This window comes from Bos taurus, chromosome 10, assembly GCF_002263795.3.
Source record: "Bos taurus isolate L1 Dominette 01449 registration number 42190680 breed Hereford chromosome 10, ARS-UCD2.0, whole genome shotgun sequence".
Taxonomy (NCBI): Eukaryota; Metazoa; Chordata; class Mammalia; order Artiodactyla; family Bovidae; genus Bos; species Bos taurus.
In genome coordinates, this window is record NC_037337.1 from 43,733,809 (window position 1) to 43,758,376 (window position 24,568).

General features: G+C 42.7%; 2 protein-coding genes across 6 annotated transcripts in view; one reads left to right on the forward strand and one right to left on the reverse strand.

Moving 5' to 3' along the window:
- The first annotated feature begins 271 nt into the window (after positions 1-271).
- ABHD12B (abhydrolase domain containing 12B) lies at positions 272-23,122 on the forward strand. Of its 3 annotated transcripts, XM_015473163.3 has the most exons (13): positions 272-735; positions 5,692-5,819; positions 6,905-7,007; positions 8,700-8,819; positions 10,752-10,782; positions 14,123-14,168; positions 14,319-14,448; positions 14,872-14,909; positions 16,445-16,524; positions 20,369-20,451; positions 21,518-21,596; positions 22,207-22,325; positions 22,425-23,122. In XM_015473163.3, exons 1-13 carry the CDS (start codon positions 674-676, stop codon positions 22,450-22,452), a joined length of 1,047 nt encoding a protein of 348 aa, XP_015328649.1. In that variant the 5' UTR covers positions 272-673; the 3' UTR covers positions 22,453-23,122. The 3 variants fall into 3 exon arrangements, with proteins under 3 accessions (XP_015328649.1, XP_015328650.1, XP_024853757.1); XM_015473164.3 differs by lacking the exon at positions 22,425-23,122 and having other exon boundaries at positions 22,132-22,299; XM_024997989.2 differs by lacking the exons at positions 5,692-5,819; positions 6,905-7,007.
- The window catches only part of PYGL (glycogen phosphorylase L), a 54,503-nt gene continuing 39,010 nt past the window's right edge, over positions 9,076-24,568 (reverse strand). The window contains exons 20-21 of one of the 3 annotated variants that reach the window (XM_005211658.4): positions 23,124-23,296; positions 9,076-10,642 (exon numbers count right to left, since the gene is read on the reverse strand). In XM_005211658.4, coding sequence (XP_005211715.1) covers positions 10,639-10,642; positions 23,124-23,296 — 177 coding nt within the window. In that variant the 3' untranslated portion in view covers positions 9,076-10,638. Of the gene's footprint in view, positions 10,643-18,389; positions 19,237-22,945; positions 23,297-24,568 lie in introns of those variants that run through there. The other 2 variants (XM_059890258.1, NM_001075203.2) reach the window with 2 other exon arrangements.

Here is a 24,568-nt window from a genome sequence, read left to right on the forward strand (position 1 = left end):
CAGCTAGGTAAACAAAACACCCAGAAGGTGGTGAATTTGGACACATGGAGGAATTGTGTAGTTCATAACACTGCAGACAGATAAAAGTAGTAGTCAATGGAAGGGAGCCAAAGGAATTCCTACTATAGTAAGGATGACAGGTGTGTGTGTGTGTGTGTGTGTGTGAGAGAGAGAGAGAGAGAGAGAGAGAGAAGGAGGGAGAGAGAGGGAGGAGATGGGGGTTGGGAAGGGAAGATTCCGGAAAAGGGGAACAACAGGGAGAAAGAAAAAAGGGGGGTTAAAGTGGAGGAAAGCGTATATTCTCCGGGAGGGTCTCCTAAAGCTGTGACTCTCAGACTTCTATTACTATCAGAGTAAGAAATGTATTTTACTCCACGCAGGGCGCGCACACACAGAGACGTATAGGATAAAATAGAAATGAATTCGCGCATGGCCTGCTGGAAGAGTAAGGCACTTGTTCCTATCACAAATCACTGCGTGTGGCCGAGGGTGCGCGAAGACAGCCCGGCTCGGCCGCGCCCGGCCCCGCGCTGAGTAGGACGCCCCGCAGCACCCGCCGCAGGGCCCCGGGTAGTCGCCGCCCTCGCGGGGGAGGAGGGAAGCCGGGGCACGGCTCCCGGCTCCCGATTATCTGCGAGAGCTCCTGTGGTGGCGGATCAGGACGCGACGCGGGATGGAGCCGGACGAGCGGGACTCCGTGGCCGCATGGTGGCACATGGTCGTGCGGAACCTGCGGTGAGTGCGCGTGGCGCCCTGTATGCCCCGCTGCCCGGGATGGGCAGGGAAGGTACCACCCAGCGCGGACCGGGGGGCTGGAGGCCCGGCACTGACTCTCGGTGCTTCGGAGGCCCCCAGGGCTCTTGGACGGCTGTTTCCTCAGCCCCTACCAGGGCCAGTGAGACTCAAGCCTAAGATTTTTCAGGAACGTGTATCCCTTTGGTGCTTCTGAAATAGAGATTCCAGAGAGCTGGTTCAGGTTTCTATAAATCTATTAATTGCCTTGACATTTTACTAACAGCGGGATAATATTAGTGACAATAGTAATCTGGGTTGTTGTCTTGGATGGCATTCTGTTGGATCAAGGGCCTATCTGTAGAGATGGGAAGGGTCAGAAAACCACCTCCCTGAGTGTGAACTCTGCCATGGAGTTAAGGAAGACCTCTCCACGATGCTAGAGATGCACAGTACATGGAAACCATAACTTGGCATTGCCCATGCCAAGTTCTTACATCCTTTAAATCTGAAATGTCTAGGTCAGCAGGTTTTAAGTTTTCTTCCTTCCATGAATCCTTGGCTTGAGCAGTAGTCTTAGACTACCTGAATCAACCAGCAAGCAATACACTGTCAGTCTTCTTGCGCTGAATCCAGGTATTGGTTGGAGAACCCAGACCCAAGAGACTGGGTATCTTATTTTGTTTTGTTGGTGTGGGAAGGTATTGGCTGTTTCGTTTACTTTTCTTCTTTGTATTCCTTTGCTTTGTTTTGCCTAACTTTTGTTGACTACAAAATATCCAAGAATCACATCCAGGCATAGGAGACCTCAATTTGGAACATCTGAGTGGCTAAGACAACCCTGATTCCCTGTCTTCTCTTCCTGCTGTGGCTGAGGGCAGGGGGCAGAGTGCAGCTCTCCCTGGCTCCGCAGCGCAGGCTAGAGCCCCCTTTTGTATTGGATCCGAACACCAGGTCCAATATCCTGACTGGCTACACTTTTCAAACTTCACAATCGTGGGCCTTACATGCCTGAAGCAGCTGTTTTGGGAAGGCTGGCATTTACCACCTTTTACTTTTGAGTTCTTTATAGAATGCGTGACTGGTTATTTAACAGAGAATCAAAGCTGCGTTGTGTTTTTAGAGAACAGCCCACTTTGTTGATAGAGGAGTGGAGATGGGGAGTTGGGGATCCTGTTACTTCTACACGTGTGCACACTCAGTTGCTCATTCATGTCTGACTCTTTGGACCCTGTGGGCTTTAGTGTGCCAGGCTCCTCTGTCCATGCGATTTTCCAGGCAAGAATATTGGAGCAGTTGCCATTTCCTCCTCTAGGGGATCTTCCCAACCCAGAGATCAAACTCTCCTCTCTTGTTTCTCCTGCATTCTTTATCACTGTGCCACTTGGGAAGTCCCTATTACTTCTAAATACTAATTACTAAAAATAAGTCTTGAGGTGTTTTCTGAAAGAATAAAATACTTGAGCATTTCTTTATCTGAGCAGAAAATTACTGATCTAATTTAGATCAGGCTGAGGCACAGACTGAAATCCAGCATCTTAAGTCCTTTTTGTTTCATGGAGCCTGGTTAGATCAGCAAACATTCCTGGAGGGCTCCTTGTGTGTCTGGGATGGCCTGTAGCCATGGATCTATTGTGATGTGTCATGAGATTCAAGGAGAACATTTAATCATGATATTTACAGTGATTATTTTTTAATGCCTTGGGGATGGATTTATTTATCTTACAAAAGTCTCATCAGATGTAGTCACTTCTTAACATGGATGGGCCCAGCAGAGTAAATCTCTTGCTGCTGGTACTTAGAAAATCCCTATGAGAAGGCTGATAAACTTTTCCATCCTCCCCAGTATATTGGTCATCTACTCCCTACCAGATACTTGCCTAGGCTCTGGGCACACCGCCATAAATAAAACAGGCAAAACCCCTGCTCTTGGGTAGCTCACATTCCTACTCAAAAGAGAAGGAAGCCCTTCCCTGTCCCCCAAAGCTACCAATAAGCCTTGACTCCTTCTAGAAATATACTCTTTTCTGTTCTCAACCTGTCATTTTATGGATATTTATGACACTCAGCCCAGGGCTGGCCTGATGGTTCAGTGGTAAAGAATCTGCCTGGAATGCAGGAGGCACAGTTTCGATCCTTGGGTTGGGAAGATCCCCTGAAGAAGGAAATGGCAACCCACTCCAGTATTCTTGCCTGGAAAATCCCATGGACAGAGGAGCCTGGTGGACTACAGTCCATGTGGTCGCAAAAGAGTCAGACATGACTGAATGGCTAAACAACAAACAGCAACAGCCCTGTGCTAGGCAGAGTGGAAAGTAAAAGCAGCATTAGCTGGGACGTGGTTCTTATCACTGGGGATACAGGGCTAATAGTGAGAAAAAAATCAGCAAAGAATTAAGGGTCAACCTCTGGGCCTGACTATAATTAGTGGGAGGGGTGAAAAGAGAGGATAAGTCACCATGGGAAGATCTGTCTAGAGAAGATTTGAAAAACAAGGGACACTTGAGTGGACGTGAAGGAAAGAGGGGGTCTGGTTGGGAGGAAAGGAGGGAGGAGAAAAGAGGTAACTTGGTGTTTGGTGATCAGTATGTGTTGGTGGGATGAATGGGCACAGGATGCCTGTGCAGCATGTCTTAACATTTGGAATTGTTGTCTTGCCAACTGTGGTCAGAGTTGGGCTTCCCAAAGCTGGTACTTCTGAGCTTAAGCAAGAATGATTGGCCCTGTAGCAGCTCAGGTTCCAGCGCCAGTCAGAATCATCCAGTTAGGTTCTGTGGCCCCTGTGGGATGCTGTGCAGTTACAGCCACAGCTGATCAAAGGGTAGGCAAAAGAACACCAAAGCATCAAGGTGGCTGTTTGATGTGCTGGCCGTGAGCGAGGATTGGACTGAAACCGCATCCTCTGCTCAAATAAGGTTTATTAGCCGCTGGTGACTTTTGATCCCCTATTGATCTAGGGGAAGTCAAACTGACAGCCCCCTAGTTAAAAGGAGATGCTGTGCATTATTGATGCTCAGAGGGATCTGGTCACTGTGTTCTCTTCCCACAGTGCTTCTCAAAGAAGTGCCTTGAGCTATTTGAGAGAAGGGTCCTGTATGAATTATTCTTTAAAAACAGAAGCATATTTCCCTCTATTGCCTCTGCTTTTCAAGCACCCTGCTACCTTCAAAAGGCAACTTAGTGGGAGACTAACACGCAGGGTAGCGGGAGTTCAGAGAGTCAGGAGAAAGAAAACCGGATCCAGCCAACTGGAAGGAAGCCTAAGAATTCAGTTCTGCCTGTCTGTCTGGGCTTGATCTGTGGCTCAAAGTGGCTTCTTTGGGTTTTAGTTTCTTATCTTTAAAATTGGAACAACAGTGTCCTCTCCTTCCAGCCACCTTCACAGAGGCTATTTTAAAGTATGAAACAATCATTTTCATTTCTTTTTTGCTGATTTTATGGGTATGCAGTTGCCCACGGCTGATGTATTTGAAGAGCTGTCCATCACCCTTAGCCTGCTTATCTTTTCTGCTCCCCACAGAATTGCTGGAAATTCATTAGAGATTCATTATCTTCTGCCTCCATGCCTTTTCCAAATATGTATAAGTGCCCTGATTTTTAAGTGATTACACTAGAGGGAGAGTTTTTTAGAGGTCTTTCTTTGATGCTTTTGGTATCTTCTGAGAATATGGGAACAGGATGGAAGAAGAGAGTGGGAGGAAGGAGGGACCCTGAGAGAGGGAAGGATGCAGAAGAGAAAAGGATCCTGATACAACTTTTTGTAAGAACTGGACTTGGCTAGAACCCAGCCTCATTCTTGGGGCTCATTTTTGCTTCAAGGATGACAAGGAGAACTCACCAGGACTGTGACAGCTCACTGGAGATCATCATGGAACTCTGGATTCACGTGGTTCTGCCATTCATTGGCTGTGTGACCTTGGGAAGGGTACTTAACTTTTCATTCTCTTCATTTGCAAAGTACAGGTATTAACCTGTACATGTAACGTCTTCTAAGATGCCTCTAGTCAGCAGAGAAATCAGGACATGGAAACAGTGCACCACACATGGTTTCCAGCCCCCACAACCTCATAATTTGATTACATCGATGGTCTTCCCATTGACCTTTTACAATAGGAAAAGGGATTCATTTAAGGAACGATGTGAACAGAAACTGGGAGTGGGAGGTGGTGACACTGACTTCCTGTATCCCTCATTTCTAAAAGGTTTGGGAGACGCTCAGCTCTCATGGGAGTTGTGACTAGAGACAGAGGTGGCCTGAGTGAGCCTTCATGGAAAAATCCTAAGTTGTCTGCTGGTGGCTCCCAGTTTGGATGGTTCATGCCACTGGGACAGTAGAATAAACAAGATGTGTGTGGCTCCCCCTGTACCACCCACCCCGTGTCCCATCACCTGCCTAGGTCCTGCCCTGCACCCCACCCTGCTCCTCACAATCCCACTCACCTCAGAAGTGGGTTTTTTTTCTTGCATTGGCTCATTTTTTCCTGAGACTCAGCCAGAAGGAGGGGGGAATCTGACGATTATTCATTCACTGCTTTAGGCTAATACTAATAATAGATAGCTAGCACATACAGCACTGAATTGTGATTAAAAACTGCAGCAGCTGTTAAACAGTCTGATGACTTTGGGGTCCAGCCTTGGCTTTCTGTGGGGTACACTGAGAAAGCAAGTCTGACTTGGGTGCATCCGTGTCCCCACCTCTCCTATCCCATCATACCGGGGCTTTCTGAGCAGCTGATTGGGGGCTTGATTGTCCTTTCCTCTCCTGGCTCTCCCATAGGGCCTGGTCTGGATCTGCCCTAATTACATACAGTTCTGTAAAGGATTTTGCTTAAATGCCAGCTTGCCTGTAATTCCCAGTGTCAGTCTGTGGAATTTGATTTGGACGTTAGAAGGAAAAACAAACCAAGACAAAATTTAGACTGATTTTGAATACCTTATTTGTTTCACAATATCTTACAGATCTTTCCCACACTCCTGTTCCACACTCGGAAGGAAAATTGCCTCTCTGTGTGACAGCTTTACAAGTAAATCATTAAAAGAACACATTTGCCCTCCTCTGATGCACATGCTGATTTTTGTAAACTTTTGTAAGTATGTACCTTTTGTGAATCTGCCTTTATATTTTTTTCCCAATTAAAGAACTCACTGCCCTTACAGTTATGACATAGTGAGAAAGATATGTCAGCATCTTTGTGGCTAGACTTAAATTGTCTGAAACCTAATTATATTGCCTTTGGGGTCTAAGATGAATCCTGGTGAACTGTTGGGATAGATAGAAAACCATGGCCTTGTGGGTGAGATTTCAATCCTGGAGCTCAGTCTTAAAATTAGCTGTTAATCTGGATACCTTAGTGCTTTCTGTATTCTGTGCCTTTTCACTTCCTCTTTTTGCTTGTATCCCTAGAGAGAGACAGGTTGATGTGATAAATCTATTTTCCTGTGTTTCTACTGAAGGCTGTGTTAGTGTGGCACATGGTTCTTCTGGTCACAGGTAGTGCTGTCCCCTGTGTGTCTCTGTTACGTTGATCTTGGACATTTCATGGTTTATGGTTAGTGACTATGCTTTACTTAGTGCAAAAGTAATGCATGACTTCAGTAGCAGAACACTCACTACTGGGACTTCCCTGGTCGACTAGTGGCTAAGACGCCATGCTCCCAATGCAGGGGGCCTGGGTTCGATGCCTTATCAGGGAACCAGATCCCACAGGCCACAACTAAGAGTTCAGATGCTGCAACTATAGATCCCATATTCTGCAAGGAAGACTGAAGATCCTGAGAGCCACATCTAAGACCTGGCGCAGCCAAAGAAAAAACATCCAACCAAATAAAACAAACCTCTCTGCCCCAAAACTCATTACCTTCTTCTATACCCTCTTATTTTTTAGGTGAATGGTCTCCTTTGCTTTTCACTTGAAACAGGGATAAAATGGAATAAACTCTATTAGGGGCTACCACACTGGTGCTATTTTTAAGTCTAGCTTTAGAGAATTTGTGGGGGTCAATTCTTCTGCGGGCTAGTCCTAGTTTATAAAATAAAATACTTTGCTTGGAATTGAGTGTAGTGCTTGTAACTTAGAAACATGTCAAACATGAGGCTAATTACTTTTTTGGATTGTGATTGAAAGACATGGACTTTTGATTCTGGGAGTTGGTAATGAATTCTACTTTCTAGTCAAAGCACCATTTCTTGTGGATTTAAAGAAACCAGAGTTGAAGATTCCTCACACCGTGAACTTCTACATCCAAGTTGAGCCTGGGGTAATTCTGGGAATCTGGTGAGTGCGCTGATTGGACACTGGGCTGCTTAGTGGGCGGGGCTTTCATGTTACAGGACACAGGTGAGCGATGCTGTGTTACTTGCCTGTGGAGAGGTCAGTGTTCCTTGGAGGAAGCTGTTCCACACACCTTCCCTTTGTATTGACATTTGACCTGCTTGAATTTGCTTTTCGAGAATCTTACTTTTCAGGTGCCTAGGGTCGTTCTCTTCCTTGCCTTATTCCTTGTGTGATTATCTGATTAATGCGTGTCTTTTTTACGAGACAATAACTTCATAGGTGGGGACTTTGTTAGTGGGTTTTCATTGCTCAGCATGGTGCTTGGCAAAGGCACTCCATAAATATTTGTCCCACAAGGTCATGAGCGTCCTACTGTCTGTCTTGCTGTGCTAATCTCAACACTTTCTTCTGTTTGGGTCTACCTGCTTGTTCTTGGCTGCCAGTTTTCCATTGCCTTCTATATTTCACCTCCCTGAGTTTGAACATGTGATCATGAAATATTTAGGAACCAATATGGGTTCACATAACTTTTTTCTAATCCGTAGGATGCAGTTCCACTGATAGTGCTGGAATTTGAAAATATTTTTATTCTTTGCTCTTGCCCCATCTGCCCTTGGCTGAGTGAGTCAACTGTCATCATGACCACTTATCTAGCTGGCAACGATGCCTATCTTTTTGGTACGGAGGCCTTGGGGGTTTGATGTCAGAACTTTTGCCTCTAAGTGATTGGAGGATTGAAGATTCGTCATCATGTGGTCAGTTCTCCAAGTCCCTTGGCGATGTGTCATATGGTAGTATTTGTGTTATCAGAGTTCATTCATTAATTTGACAAGGCGGTGGGTGGGGCGGGGAACTAGAGCTCACTCAGGTGTTTAAAATCACAAGGTCACTCAGTTTCTTGTGAATAACTTAATTTCATGTTTAAGTTCTTTTCTCCTACCCAAAGTGGTTTCCCTTTAACTTTTTTCCAGCTTGTTTCTTCAGCCAAACCAATAGCAGGTGGCAAATATCTATTATCTTTTACTGGTTTCCACCCAAAAGATTGCATTTCAGTAAGCCACACCTAAGAACTGCAGTTTTGGAAGCATAATTGGTGTAGGAATCAGAAGAACTAAACTGTAAATGGTTAAAAGGGGTTATCCCTGGGCATGAGGTAGGCTAGGGCAGTAATAATTTTCATTATAAGATGTTCATGGTATTATATTTTAATTGGTACCATGTGCATATATGCCTGTGTGCGTGCTAAGTTGCTTCAGTCGTGTTTGACTCTTGGTGACCCTATGGACTGTAGCCCGCCAGGCTCCTCTGTCCATGGGATTTTCCAGACAAGAATACTGGAGTGGGTTACCATGCCCCCCCTGCAGGGGATCTTCCTGACCCAGGGACCAAACCTGCATCTCCTATGTCTCCTGCAGTGGCAGGTGGGCTGTTTACCAGTAGGGCCGCCTGGGAAGCCCATGCATATATGACTCAGATACATTTTTGTATATAAATAGATTAAATATTTACATATAAAACTATAACTTATTATATATTCTGATAATTACTATGGGCTTTCCCAGGTGGTTTTGTATATAATATGTTTTATATACATAAAGATGTATCTGATTGACATGAGGTTTTAGACTGTTGGCGAGGATAGAGAATTCTTCTCTGGGTCCATGTTGGCTAAAACCTTGCCTTACTTTTCAGGCACACGGTTCCCAGCTGCCGGGCGGAGGATGCTAAGGGGAAGGGCCGGAGCTGGTATGAAGCAGCCCTCTGTGATGGCAACCCAATTGTTGTTTATCTTCATGGCAGTGCTCAACACAGGTCAGTGCCTTTGCTTGGATTTTTTTTTCCCCTCAGACAGAGCAAAAGAGCATTTCATTCCTGTGGGGGAATGAAAGGCAGAGCTGTTTTTAACTCTGTAAGCATCCTTCCACACATTTGTTTACATTTGTTGGAATTTGAGGGTGTTCTGGCAATAGGCTTCTCTTAAAAAAAAATATAACACTATATATTCCACATGTAGAATAATGTGGATCCTTAACGGGAAGGGAGACAAACTTCAAAATGTGGACACTGATTTCAAAGAAGGCAGTGTTGCTTTATTCTGTAAGAGTGTTGGAAATGATGAACTGAAGCCATGGATGACTTGATAGGAAATATGCATGAGGTATGGAGAATAAGGAAGAGTTTCCACATCAATGGTCTTCTCACAGAACCACATGGAGATTCCTTCATGTAGCAATGAATTCTAAAAATCAAGTGTATGATCTCCAGGAGAGATCCCCTAGAATTCTGATCCCGCTCTGGGGCCACCTGACTAATTCTAGCCTGGAGTGCTGATGCCTCAGCCCACTCCTGTCATCCCAGCCTTGCTTTGTAACAGAGTGCCTCCTGGAAGCCTGACTCTTCTTTGATGCACTGCCAGAACCTCTGTGGGCCTGTGTCATTACAGTGGGTGATGAATATTGGCTCTGACTGCCGCTCTCAGTGTGGGGGAGGGGTGACATGCCTCAGAGACACACAGACCTGGCCCAGTCTCTGGGCGGGGGACACTTCAAACTCAGTGACAAGCTCAGACTCTGCCCCTCAGCTCCCTCGCCTCTGTCTCTTTTACTCACTGTCTTTTGTGTCAGACAATGGCTTTCTCAAGCCTTGCCTTTGCTCAAGGTGCTTTCTTGAGGTTTATGCCTTAGAGTCACCTTTACAGAGATTTCTTGTGAAATCAATGTTTTTCAACATTGTTTAACATTATTCCAATTGTGCAAACTTGGGTACAGTGTTACAATGCACTTTTCTTTAATGTGTCCTGTGGGTCACACTATCACGTCTGCCCTCTGAGTGAATCGGCTCTTGCCCCCAGTTTTCCTAGATTTTCTGGCTTGGGGCTAGCTACCTTCCTCTTTCCTGAAGTCTCAGCTTGCTTCCAGCAGTACTGAGCTGGCAGGAGGCCAAATGACAGGTCACAGGGAACCTAGATGAAAACACTGGTTCTAGACTTAGGATCCACAGAAGCCCCAGAGGGTCCGTGAACTCCCAACCTCGAATTGTACATGAAATTTGAAGAGTGGATACATTTTTCAGGGGAGTAGGTCCATAGCTTTAATCACAGCTTCCAAGGGTTTCATGACTCACTAATGTTTTAAGAAATGTGGCTCTAAAAATTCAAATGGTTTTTAAAGACTCCTCTGTCTTCTGAGTCATCTTTCTCTCCCTTTTGTGTGGTTCATAGAGAGCAGACTATGGTTATTTGGAAGAAAGTGTTTCTTGAACCTCCAGGGTTGTGAGTTTCTCTCCTCACTTCATCATGTCCTTCATGGCAGAGCAGACAGGATGTAGCGAGTTCTTACTTTAGTGAACTTGACTGTGTCATCCCTTTTCCTGAAAAGCCACTTTCTGGGACTTATGTTCCTTTGGCTTCTAGAAGTATTCTGAGAAATAGGATTTGCTGTGCAGCAGTGCAAGAAGATGGATCGTCAGCAGTTCATCAGATGCTTATGTTGTGAAGCGCTAGTGGTCTGGGCAGGCGGTGCTCACTGTGGGGAAGGCAGGGAGTGGGGAGCTGTGGGGAGTTCACCCTGATGCAGGCACGGGGGCTCCAACACCAAGAAGTAGTGCCCTCTCCCCTGGTTATTTATTTGTCTTATCTGAAAAAGAAAGCAGTGAGATCAGATGCCAGCAGCATGACAGTGATTTTTGTTGAATGTGTCATCATAATTCCTAATTCTTGCTTTTTCTTTTAAACCTTCTCTACAGGGCAGCTTCTCATAGACTGGAGCTAGTAAAGGTATGTCTGAAGGGGCCTCAAGGTACCAATTTTACATTTTCATTTATTCTCTTCTGGGCTACAGCCCTAAGATCTTCCTTAGCCCACAGCCTGGTTATTTCCTGAGAGCTCCCTGGTGTGGGGGCAAAGGGGTGGGTGGTTGTGTCTGGGACCTAAAGTCCCTTGAATGCACTTCTTTTCCTAAATTGACCTTGGGGGATTGAAACAGATGTGAATGTCTCTGAGTCTCAAACACTTTCACAGATTTGTTCCTTTCATCACCAGACGGAGTTGAAGACACATTTCTTTGCTTTTTCTGAGGGTTGGGTTGAGAAAATATATTAAGTGCTAAAGCCACCCCTTCCACCAGGAGCAACCTTTCTGTGGTATGGGGTAAAGACAGAATGTCTGCTCTTACATCATTCAGGCCCTTCTTCAGCCCCACAAAAAGTTCAGCAGAGGGAGGGTGGCCGGCCACAACTTGGGGTCCTCACCAGCCTGCTACAAGCTCTGGTTTGTTGGGGTGGCCCCGGCACTTTCCAGCACAAGGACGATGGCAGGCTCTTCCCCTCATCATGTCTGACTCAGAGCTGGCTGGTGAGCTGTTTAGCCTTCCCACGCTCCCGTGAGGTGGTTAGGAATCCCTTCCTCAGGTGATCTGGCTGCTTGTCTTGTTACTGATCCCAGGACCTGATCTCTCCTCCCACAAGCCAGCTCCCACCCCAGAGTCCTTTCCTGATTTAACAGCATGAATGGGGTCCAGAATCCTGTCAGACTCAACACTGCAGCACCACCTTCATCCCCCTTCCCCTCTTCAGACAGGGGCACCCTCTCCTGTCTACTCCCCTCTCCATCATCCCCTGTGGTGGGTGGGCTGGATTACCATTTTGCCTGGGGTGATGATGCCTATTAATTTTTAGTTTTGCTTTCTACTCTGAACCCCACTCTTTGTCCTTTCCAAGTGGGAGGGTGTGATGCTGATGACTGTGAGAATATATATATTTTTCCCCTTCTACTCTTGGCAAAGCTCAATTGTATGTCTCCTATGTCGTAGGTGTAGATGTGAAGAGTAGCCAGATCCTCCTGGTGGTGCGTGGGATGTGTAGGGACGCTATGATAAGACTTCTTCCTCTGGGCAGATTCTGGATTCCACACACCATAGTCATCATTTTCCAGCCTGACCAAACTTCCTTAGCTCTTCATTGTCTCCTTTGGATAGGCAATTTCTTTTAATAATTAAGTTCTTATTAAATTGTCTTCTTCTCTCTCCCCCTTTCTCATTCAATCATTCATTTATCACTTCAATCATACAGCACATCGTTCCCACCTAGTTTTTAATCTCTATAAAGTTTTTATGTTACTGATTGTTTCTATATATAATTTTATGTCATGCTTTTACTATTTTAAGAATATTCTTCGATGTTTTTCCACAGTTGTCGTAGTTACCAACTTAAAGGGTGCTCATTCTCCATTATTTATAGACAATATTTATTTACTTAAATATTCTACTCCTCTTTGATACAATTTTTTTTTCTAAATTCTTTTAGAATAGTATTGCTACAGAAAACTTTAAGCAGGTAGTTTATGCTTCTTTTGGAATTTTTTTCCTGGAGATAAATTCTTGGGAGTAGGATCTGTTGTTTAAGTTGATTGTCAAGTGAAGCTTATGGAACCACAAGCAACACATGGGTGTTCCAGTTTCCCTGGATGCTGAACTGCCTTGTGTCTTGGATAACTTGTTTGGAAAGAATGTAGTTTAAATGTTAAAAAGTTTCATTTACTTCTTCATTATTAGTTCAGTTGTATTTAAAGTTCAGTGTCTCACATCTGAAGGCTCCCTTGGTGGCTCATACAGTACAGAATCTGCCTGCAGTGTAGGAGACCTGAGGTCGATCCCTGGCTCGGGAAGATCCCCTGGAGAAGAAAATGGTAACCCACTCTAGTATTCTTGCCTGGAGAATTCCATGGACAGAGGAGCCTGGTGGGCTACAGTTCATGGCATTGCAAAGAGTCGGATGAGACTAACACTTTCACTTTTCTCTTTCTTTTCCCACATCTATGCCTGGTAGGGGAAGCACAGTGTTTGAACCCAGGCAGGCCCAAGTGTGATCTTGGTTCTGTTGCTGTGGTTCGAGTTCTGGCCATTTGGATGTGTGTGAACAAGTTACTTAAGTTCTCCAAGGCTCAGTTTATCTGTAAAATGCAGATAATACCTATCTTGTAAGACTTTGTGAGAATTAAATAAAATTTTAAAAGTGCCTGCATAGTAAAGTTTTGTCCCCCTTTGTCTCCCTTCTTGTCATCTGTCATTTGTATTTTTTTCATTTAAAATTATGTTTTTATATTCTTTTCTCATTTCTCTATTCAGGACTTGAAAGTGGTTACATGTAATCAAGTGATTTATTTTTGATCAATATTAACTCTTTATCTGTTCATTCTTAATATGAATATCTTCCCATTATTGACTGCTTCTACTACAGCTCTATGTAGCATTCTTACCTTCAGGAAGTTCCTACAAAAGATATTCACTATGTGGCTCAGACAGTAAAGAACCTGCCTGTAATGCAGGAGACCTGGGTTCAATCCTTGGGTCAGAAGATCCCTTTGAGAAGGAAATGGCAACCCACTCCAGTATTCTTGCCTGGAGAATTCCATGGACAGAGGAACTTGGCAGGCTATAGTCCATGGGGTCGCAAAGAGTTGGAGATGACTGACTTAACACTTTCAAGGTACTTTAAATGTATTAATCTATATTTTTGGCTTTGCTGAGTCTTCCTGGCTGTGTGTGTGGGCTTTCTCTAGTTGCAACAAGCAGGGGTGCTACTCTTCATTGCAGCGCACCAGCTTCTCATATTCGTGGCTTCTTTTGTTGCAGAGCGCGAGCTCCTAGTCGCATGGGTTTCAGTAGTTGTGGTGCACAGGCTTAGTTGCTCTGTGGCATGTGAAATCTTCCCGGACCAGGAATTGAACTAGTGTCCCCTGCATTGGCAGGCAGATTCTTAACCACTGGGCCACTGCGGAAGTCCCCAAGGTACTTTAATACATCATCTCACGCAATCTTCCAACCATCCTGAAAGTATTGTTTTTCATTTCTCAGAATAGATTCCATAGATGTTAAGTGGCTTGACCAAGGCTGGTAAGTGACAGAGCTAGGGTGTGACCCAGGCTGTGTGATCCTGCTCTGCTGTTCTTTCCTGTTAAGTCTGATCTTAAGTTTGATGTCAAACACCAGATTTCAGAAATGGATCTTTTCTCTACCTATTAACCATTACCTCCAGGATTATGGAAGTGTTCAGGAGGTGAGACCAGCTTTTTGTTTGCATCTCCTAATTAAAGTGATAACAGCTCCTTTGTCATCCAGGTGCTGAGTAATGGTGGCTTTCATGTCTTGTCTGTTGACTACAGAGGTATGTGTTAAGAACAGTGTACACTGTTTTAAAAAAACTGTTTTTTAAAAAAACTGTTTTTTGGTACAAAAAGTTTTCAGTAAGCAGGGGGCTTTTGATGGCCCTCATTTTGGAGGTAGTGATAGTATGTCTGCCTTTCCTCGCGGGCAGGGTTCGGGGACTCAACGGGTACACCCACGGAGGATGGACTGACTGCTGATGCAGTTTGTGTCTACGAGTGGACCAAGGCGAGAAGTGGTACCACCCCTGTGTGTCTCTGGGGCCACTCTCTGGGGACAGGGTAAGTGGGGTCTGAAGATGGGTCTTTAGGGGGATCCTTGGGGCGTTAGTGTCATATCATAGGCAGCCGTGAGCAGCAGGAGGACCCCTGAGCTGGGAGACAGTTTCTCTCAGGTTCCACAAGTGGCGAGTGTCCTTACACCTCAGCGTGCTTGTTTGTAATTCAAGGGACCGTGTACTGGCTGTCTATGGCTATCTGGGACACTGAAGCCCATTCCAGAGCTCTCCTTGAGAGTTTTAAATGAAAGGATTGTTGTTTAGGGCCAGTGGAATCCCTTGAAATCCTGTGCAAGATTTTGTGTTTATGCGCATTTGAGAGTCAGGAGCTTTCATCAGATGCTCATATTGGAGGTTGCATTTTATTCTGCTTACTTGACTGTTAAGTCACTGCTTCACATGTGTACTAATTTTCATTTCTTTACAGAGTTGCAACAAATGCTGCAAAAGTTCTAGAAGAGAAGGGTATGATAAAATGCTTACATGGTATAATTTCTTGGCTTGAGATGGGAAAATAAAAACAATGAAGAGACTATTGTGTACAATCTGAACACAGAGATACCTACAAGCACCCCAACTTTAGGCAGTTCTGGATACTGTAATTAATTTTCTTTTTTTGTGTTTAATACAAAACAGTAGCTGATTTTCAGAGGCATGAAATTAAAAGTAAATACTAAGGAAAGAGTTAAAAATTACCTTAAAAGAGCCATCCTGTGAAGTGATAAATAAGTATTGTTATGGAGTAATCTGCTATAGGAGGGGCAAATTATACTTTATGCAATAGTAGGCAAGACTTGCTTTCTGCAGCCCTCCTTATGTAATATTTATGTCATTGTTTCTCAAAGTGTTCTGAGAACTGCCTTTATCAGAATCTGCTGGGGGTGTTTGTTATAAACACAGGTATCTTGGATCCTGGCTGTCTTCATGAACTAGATACTCTATGAATAGGACCAGGTGATTTGATTCTGATATGCATTGAAAGCTTGTAATCACTTGCATTATATCTTAAACTTTACTGGCAGTACAGGTCAGGGTGAGTTATGTAAACATTTTAAAGCGTGTCACCTGCTATACACAATCTTAATTACTTACGTAAATAAAGCAAACATCATTTCATTGCTCCTTTAAGCTCTTATGACTCCTTTAGTGTTGACAATGCTGAATTACCAGAACTAAATTCCCACATAAATGAATACTTCACTTCCTGGATAATGTAATTATCTTAGAACATTTTAAATCCATTAAGTGCCCAACTTATGAACTTTTGCTACCATGTATTTTAATTTTCTCTATATCAATACTCCATAAAACATCATTATTCTTATGTTATAAAGTCAATATTTAGATTTACCTTCCTTTTTTTTTGCTCTTTATTATTTCTAACATGTCTATGCTTCCATCTGGGATTTTTCTTCTACCTGTCTGTTGGTGAGGAATTCTTTCAATTTTGGTCTGAAATGTTTTTATTTCATCTTCACTTTTAAAGGGTAATTTTACTGGGCATAGAGTTCTAGAGTGGCAGTAAAATAAATATTTAACTATTTTACCATTTGTTATTTTCAATAAGTTATTTTAAAGTCTTGGTAAAGTCTATGGTAACTTCAGTATTTGATCTTTTGTTCTCAGAGTGTTGGCCAAAACAACCTAGTCAGCATCTGCAGAACACTCTCCCTTCCTATAATTCTTTGCTTTCTTAAATTATCCAAATCATGAAAATCTGCTTGTTTTAAAAGGTAGTGATTTTCTTTACATGCGCACAGAAATGGAAGCTCTAGTGGTGCTGGTTAAAAATGCACATTCTCACATTTCCCACCCTCAAGATCCTGACTTCTCACTGAAGTCTGGTGTGGGCTCATTACTTTGCATTCACAAATGTAACAATTTATTATGATTCACAAATGATTTTGATGCAGGTAGTTCATGTACAAGATAAGGATCCATTATTTAGGAAAGACAGTATTTAAATATGATGGGGGAGTTCTTTCTTATTATTTTTCAAGGATTCCCAGCTGATGCAATTATCCTGGAAGCTCCATTTACCAACATATGGGTTGCAAGTATCAATTATCCCTTGTTAAAGGTGAGTCTCATACATCTTTACAAGATGTCAACGTGCAGGCTGTTTATTAACCATTTTCCCTTTCTTAATTAATCTTATGTATTTCTAAGTGATTCTAACTTGTGATAGGTTAGTAGCCAGTTACTATTAAAGGAGGGCACAATGGCTTTTGTATTTGTAGTTCTTTTATTTCCTTCCAATAGATTGAGTGGCTTGTGTATGTGCTGTGCTAAGGCGCTTCAGTCGTGTCCAACTCTTTGAGACACTATGGACTATAGGCCGCCAGGCTCCTCTGTCCATGGGTTTCTCCATGCCCTACTCCAGGGGATTTTCCCAACCTTGGAATTGAACCCGCATCTCTTATGTCTCCTGCATTGGCAGGTAGGTTCTTTACCACCACCCCGGAAGCCCTTCAGTGGCTTATTAAGAGCCAAAGCTTTTTTTCACCGCCCTCCCTCCCCCAATTAACTAAATTACACCTCTTCTCTTTTATAATTTTTTCATAGATAGACTTGACTTAGGTTCACTTATTTATTGTCCCTTTTCAAAGTGAAAATAAACCTTTCATACGTCATTTTTAGCCCTATGAATGTCAACCACATATCTTTCATTATTTTATGATACGAAAGTCTCTAAAGAATTCAAGAAGCTGCCAAATGGTTTTACATGGCATCCCAGGTGGAGAAGACAATCTTTCCAAGAAGATAAATTAGAAAAGATTGACTGACAAGATGTGGTTTTTAATCTGTTGTATCTGTTACTATTAGCTAATTTCATAATTTCATTCCATGTCTCATGCTCAATTGCTTACAGTTATACCTCTATATAAATGTTAGTAAATGTTAGTAAATTCTTAGAGGGGACATGTAGCCCAAATTTGCAAATTGTTGATTACTGTTGGAAGGCATCTTAAGGGTACTTAAATCCAACTGTCTACCCTTGGAATTTTTCATACAGTAAACCATCATAGAAGTTTCTGGAATTTGCTTAACTATTTCAGCTTATTACATCCTGGGACAGCTAGTTCACAGAACCACATAATCTTAAAATGCTTGTACACTCTAAGCTCAACTCATTACAGGAATCCCCTCTACAATCCAAAATATTGAATGCTGAGTAATTTAAGATTCAATAAATAAACCATTTTAATTGGCTCCAGACAATTAAATATTAATTTAAAGATAGATAATTGAACATCTGTTACTATTACTCTGAATAATTACTAATAAATTCACTAGCTTGTAGACATGTTACAGTTTAGAAACAAGTTTACCATTTACTTTTTTTTTGAAATTTTGTTAATTCTGAAATTGAACATGAGACAGACATCTATGATTTAATAGTTATAAACCGAACCTCCATGTAACCACCATTCAAATCAAGAAATTAGCAGCACTGGCACTCTGGAAGTCTCCTGTAATGTTACTTCTCAATGCAGTGAGCCTCACTTCAGATGTAATCCTTAGTCTGAAGCTTATGGTAATTATATTCTGCTCTCTTACTGTGTTTTCTATTTGTGTCATCTTGTCTGTGTTCTTTTGCCTCTACTTTCTGGCTTTCTTCTGACTTGGCAGTTGTCTCAAGGAGCAAAGTGGTGTTGAGTGTGAGGCTCACCTCTCTGGGCATCCCTTCTTTCTGGGGTCTGGACCACTCAAGACCTCACTGCCTTGGTAGATCTCTAAAACCTCCACAGAAAGGTTTTAATATATTTTCTTTAAGAACCATCACTCTGGTGTCAGACTTTCTGGTTTTTTTTCCCCAGGGTGTCACTTAATAGCTATGTAACCTTGGGCTAATTGTTTTTAATGCTTCATTAAATCTATTCAAGATTATTGTGATAAATAAATTCACATATGAAAAGCATGTATAAGAGTGCTGACACTCAGTGGCCATTAGTTATTTTTATTAGCAGTGAAATGATGTTGATAAGGCACTGTTGAATAAGAAAGTTTAGGTGGTATGAGACATGGATACAGTAAAAGGCATAGGTCCTAACCCTGAAGAAGTTTTCTGCAATTGGGGAGATAGGGATATAAAGTAATGACATGGATTTCCATGTATCACTTTGGAAGCAATTAGTTGGAATAGGAAGGCAGCATGGCATAGTGGAAAAAGACTCTGGGCTTCATAAAGCTAGACAGGTTTGGGTTTGGGTTCAGATTTTGTCTCTGCCACTAACCAATTATGACTTTGGTAAACTACTTCCCTTTGTTGTATTTTTCCTATTTTTATAATGAGGTTGATACTGCATAGGGATTTTGTGTATTTGTATTTTTGAATTAAGTAAAATAATCATGCAAAATATGGGCACTTAACAAACACCTGTTCCTTTTTCCCACTCAGGTACACAGTAGACTAAGCTTGTGTTGGGGGAGGGCCCAGAACAATAATTTCAGGGACAGGAGAATTCAGCAAAGAGAAGAGTCTTTTGCAAAGGTGTGATCAGTGAAGACTTACAAAGAGATAGGATGTAAGCTCATTTCTTAGTGAGGTGAGGGAGAGGGAGAGCAGTTAGGAAACACAGACAGGAGGGGAGAAGGTGAGCCAAGGCACGTGGCCAGAGTGGGGCGATTCTGTCTTATAAGATACTCGAGAGGCACGGAGGACCTCTGTGTAAGAGCTTTTGCACTCATCCTCCTTTTCAATCCTCACAGCACCTGAGTCTGGCACCACTGCCTCCATGGAGAGCTGAGGGAGCTGGAGGCTCAGCGGCTTGCCCCGTTGCCACTCGCCCTGTAAAGAGGAGACAGGATTCAGTCCTACCTTTTCTAACTCCTGGCAGACAACTTTGGGGATGAAAGACTGTGGCCAGATGTGGATGGCCTTGCAGCCAAGATAGGAGCTGTTTGTTTTTCTAAATAGATAAGAGTTCCACTCCCCACAATCTGTAACAGCAGATTTAAAGGATATTTATCTGGTGCAATTCCAGAACCGAGAGGAGGCAGGGAGACCAACTAGGAGCCCCTGGAGGGGAGTTGGACCTGTAAGTCCCGAGGGGCACCCCTGGCTGGAGGGGAGTGGATGGACTGAGGCCCACTTTCTTATCCTTCCTCTGGAACCTGAGGTGAACTGCCGAAGGACTTCTCTTACCGAGCTCTCATCAGAGGGGTCCTGATTCCAGGGATAGAAGAACCAAAGACAAAGGAAAGAGAAGACAAGAAATCTTGCCCTTAGCACTGATAAGGGCAAAGGAAGGGAGGGAAGGAGAAGCGGTGTTGTTAGGATCTCCAGACCGCACCTGAATGTGGGTCCTGTGCTTCATGACCATGCCAGAAACACAGGCCAGACAAACCCTGGGGAACCACGCAGGCTCCTGCAAGCAGCAGGCCCACGTCCAAACTGTGAAGCAGACGTTTGTCTTTACTGGCCTCAACCTGCATATTTTGTACCCATTTCCCTACCAAGTGTGAAAATGTGAAAGTATTAGTTTCTCAGTTGTGTCTGAATCTTTGTGACGCCATGGACTATAGCCCGCCAAGCTCCTCTGTCCATGGGATTCTCCAGGCAAGAATACTGGAGTGGGGTTGCCCATTTCCTTCTCCAGGGGATCTTCCCAACCCAAGGATCGAACCTGAGTCTCCTGCTTTGGCAGGCAGATTCTTTACCACTGAGCCACCTGGGAAGCCCCATGCACCGTCTGCTTTATCATGTGTGATTTCTTTTTTCTTCCTTCTTGTATTTTCCAAAGTGTGAAAGTGAAAGTAACATGAATTGTTTTTAAAATCATAAAAGTTACATTTTCCAAAAACGTTTAGTATGTTTAGAAAGTCACTACACTCTGTACTACTACAGTTCATAGTGAGAACCTCTAACAAATGACATAGCTTTAGGCCATATTTTAATTTTTTTCCTTTTTGAAAAATAGATTTACCGGAAACTTCCAGGATTTTTAAGGTCAATTATGGATGCCCTGAGGAAAGACAAACTAGTCTTCCCCAGTGATGAAAAGTAAGTTAATCATGTAAAGATGTCCTTTATTAGATTCTGGGGGGTAATTATCATGTGACTTACTGAATAGGTAGAGGAGAATTCTTAGATGGGCAGTAGGATTTAGGGTAAAGTGTCTACAAATTTTTAGTATTTGGTATTATGTTTATGTCTAATTTAATAACTTTACCAATTCAGTACTTTTCTCTGAAGTTATGAAGGGATTTGTAGTTTATGGTGTTTTAGGACCTTTCAAAGGTCCTGTAGGGTTTAACGTAGCATTCCTTGGAGGAATCTGACTTCTAGGCCTTATTCCCCATGTAACCAAAATCCATACACCACCCAGCCGACTACCCAACAGCAAGTCCAGCGACTAGAATGTGGCAAGCTAGCGTCTCCCAGTTGGAGAAGGAGAATCTAGAGTGCTTGCAAACAGGTAGTCGTTATCAGTATGTTTTCCCATTTCAACACACTTGAAGAATCTGACATCCTGAGGAGTAGCAGTGAGTCACTGTGGCAGGGTTGGCTGGTATCAGAATTTGGGAGGGGCCAAGGAAGGGCTTTTGCCATTTTTCATGTCATGGCCTTTTTGAATTACCACATAGGAAGTTGATCAGGAAGCTAGTCGAACCTGTTAACATCTCATGTCCATCCTGTACATTTATGGGGAAATGTAAATAAATTGCTACAAAGAGTTCTCTTTGGCCTTGTGGTAGTTCTTATTATTTTTTGGTTTTGTTAATTTTTTAAATTTTAATTAAAACATTCAACATGTTGTGAAATAAGGTAGAATAAGAAAAAAGTGAAGTTCTTTTAATTCTGTACAAATTCATTTTTTGTTATTTTCAAAAATCACATAAGAATAAATTAAACAACTAATTAAATTATATGAGTAAATAGAATCTTGGCTGGAAGAAAAATGTCATTATATGAAGCTTATTATATATAAAGTTGTTATTCCTGGGAGGGACAGAAAGTGTGTCTTTTATTTTGGGTGAACCTCATGTTTTACTAAAGCCTGAACTTAGAAGAGGAGAAATCTCAATGTATTTCTTGAACTGAATACTTTTCTTCCATTTGTTCCTAGTGTCAAATTCCTGTCTTCTCCCCTTCTCATCATACATGGTGAGGATGACAAAACGGTACCTTTGGAATTTGGAAAAAAGGTATACTAAGCTCAGTGGCTGATGGAAACACTAATGTCACCATTTTCTCAGCCAGCCAAACTTTGATTAGTGCCGAAAGAAAGGTCTCTGACATGATAAGGGATTCTGTGCACCCTGAGTTGCTGTGCTGCCTGGTGTATACAATAAGTATCAGCGTGATACAATAAGTATCATGCTGTTCAGCTCAAAGGAGTGTTTGTGGGGGATCCTGCTTCCTCATCTGGGGTCTGGATCAACAAATATAGAGAAGATCCCAGAAGGCTCTGGGAACTTCCAGGCAGTCTTTCCGGCAGTGGCTCTAAAAATAGGGATGCTGTTCCTTTTCTTTTAAACAAATAGTGGGGGTCCCCTGCAATCCCTTTTCCCCCTGCAGGGAGGCACTGGGAGGGGTACGATGAGGTCTTGTCACTGTTCTCTGTGCTGTGCAGCTTTCCTTCCTTGGTTGTAGAGGCAGCCACTCAGAGATATGGAGGGTGCCACATCGCCAATTGAATGGAACTCACTCCCTAAGACAGTTGTTTCTGTACCCTTTCAGGAAGATTAGACTAGAAAAACAAAACAACAGCTTCAAGGATCAGCCTTTGAGTCCTTGTCTTTCTGCGCCTTGCAGCTCTATGAAATTGCCCACAATGCCTACAGGAACAAAGAGAGGGTGAAGATGGTGATCTTTCCTCCTGGCTTCCGACACAACTCGCTTTGTAAAAGCCCTGCACTGTTACATACTGTGAGGTAAGAGTTGTTTTGCTAAATGCAGTGAGGGCTGCTCTGGCTTACTTAGACCATGTGGTGGGGAAGGCATGTAAGATCATCAAGGTCTTTTTCCTGCAGAGATTTCCTGAGCCAGCAGTGGGCGTGAAGTCTGAGAACAGCAGAGAGCGAAGACTTGGTCTGGACACCAGCTGTGATGTGAACTTTTTATGTAAAACTGTATTGGGCTGCTTGAGTGAGCTGAACTTACTGACATTTTTACAAGTCACCTGCCATTTTAGTAAGGGAAAGAAAGCATGGATGTTGGGCATTATGGAATGTTCTCGTTTATCTTATCATAGTCTATTTTGGGGAACAACAGAAACATCACCGTGGAGAGTGAGAATTTGGTAAAAATTTGATTCCATCTAAAAATGTACAGTTACCCACATTCTGAGGATATTTGTGGATAAGGTGGTCTTTGATTTGGACCTAGACAGCAGTATAAGAAAGATGCTCCAATAGTTAATTTGTATTTCAGTTTACTTAATTTAAAAGGCATTAAAAAGCTCCAAGCTGTTTTCTAGCCTTCCGAATAGCACTGGGAAAAGTCCTAGTCTGCTTCCCAATCTGCTTCAAAATAGAGAGATATGGCACTCATATAGCCTTTGGAAAGTGACACTTTATTAGCCCTAGTAGAGTCATACACTTTCCCTCTCAATTACCAGAGATACTGTACTAGATTATTATTTAACAAAATGAAACAAAATTAAAGAATGTTGTAAAAATGTTCAAGTCCAGTAAAAAGCTATTTTTTCCTCAGGACATTTTACGACTTACTTTCCATTGGCTTTGTTTGCCCCACCGCTGGGGTCACTGGACAGGGAAATCTTTATGTCAGAAGGCTCCATGTTCCAGATGTCCCGGGCATACTCCTTAATCGTTCGGTCACTGGAGAATTTCCCCGAGGCGGCTATATTTTTGAGGACCATGATGTTCCAGGCCTTTGGATTCTGTAAATGACACATGCATCTAAGGTCCAGGGCCTGAGTGCACACCAAGCTGTGTGACAGACGCCAGGCCAGCACATCACACCAAGCTGTGTGACAGATGCCAGGCCAAGTACATCCAAGTGTAATTCAGGGGAAATGACAGGAGTAAACTGTAATGAATCACAAGTACATTTGTTTCTCAGTTGGGAGCTGGATAGGCAGCCTGTGCTATTCTCCTATTTAAGAGTGTTGTGCTGTGCTAAGTTGCTTCAGTCGTGTCCAACTCTTTGCAACCCTATGGACCATAGCCTGCCAGGCTCCTTTGTCCATGGGGCTCTCCGGGCAAGAATACTGGAGTGGGTTGCCATGCCCTCTAGGGTATTTAAGATCATATTTCTCTAAAATGAAAAAGAAAGTATTTTTCACTCTCAGAGAAGCCTTAATTGGTAATTTCTGCCATAGTTACAATGTTCTGGCATGTAAGCTGTATTTCCCATCTTCATTTTGAATGAAGATATCTCAGCTTCCTTTAAACTACACGGGAAAGGAAGGGACTAACTTCCATTGTCTGCTAGATGCCATATAAGAAATTTACCCTGTGGCTCATGGTCAGAGCTCAAGAAACACTACTTTGGAATGTTAGCTGTCACACAGGCAAACAATCCCATAGGAGACTTTATTCACTGACTTCTCTCTCCTCATTTTTTTCTGAAGGTAGATTCTCTAATAGGTTTACATTGAATCCCAGATACTCCACTGGGGTTTTAAAACAGGACCAATTAAGGTTTTATCTTAAATAAAAAATATATGACTATATATCTAAATAAAATACATCTTTCATAATTTTATGTAAAAAAATATAAGCTATTTATTTTATAGCCTTGTGATTTTGTAAAGGACTCTAAGAAGGAGTTCAATGGCAATGACTAGAATATTATTTGAAAAAGACAGCAATGCATTAAAAGCATTTAAAACAAAAACTAAAACTGTGAGTCTGAAATTATTCACACTTTGGAAACTTACTAAAATAAGAAGAGAATAAATGCTTCCTTTTTTCATGTTCTTTATTTAAGGGGATAATGACTAGACTTCCCAACCACATAGGCCATGTTTTCTATACCTCAACAATGCAATTATTGTTAAGAGTAAACGCTGCAATTTGCACTAATGAAGAAGAAAGGTGGAGTGGAATGCTGGGCCTCTAGGTGGGCATCCCTTGGATCAGGGCCATCATTTTAACAGAAGGGACTACTGTGTAAAACCCACATTCACATTTGTGCTTGCGCTCATGTA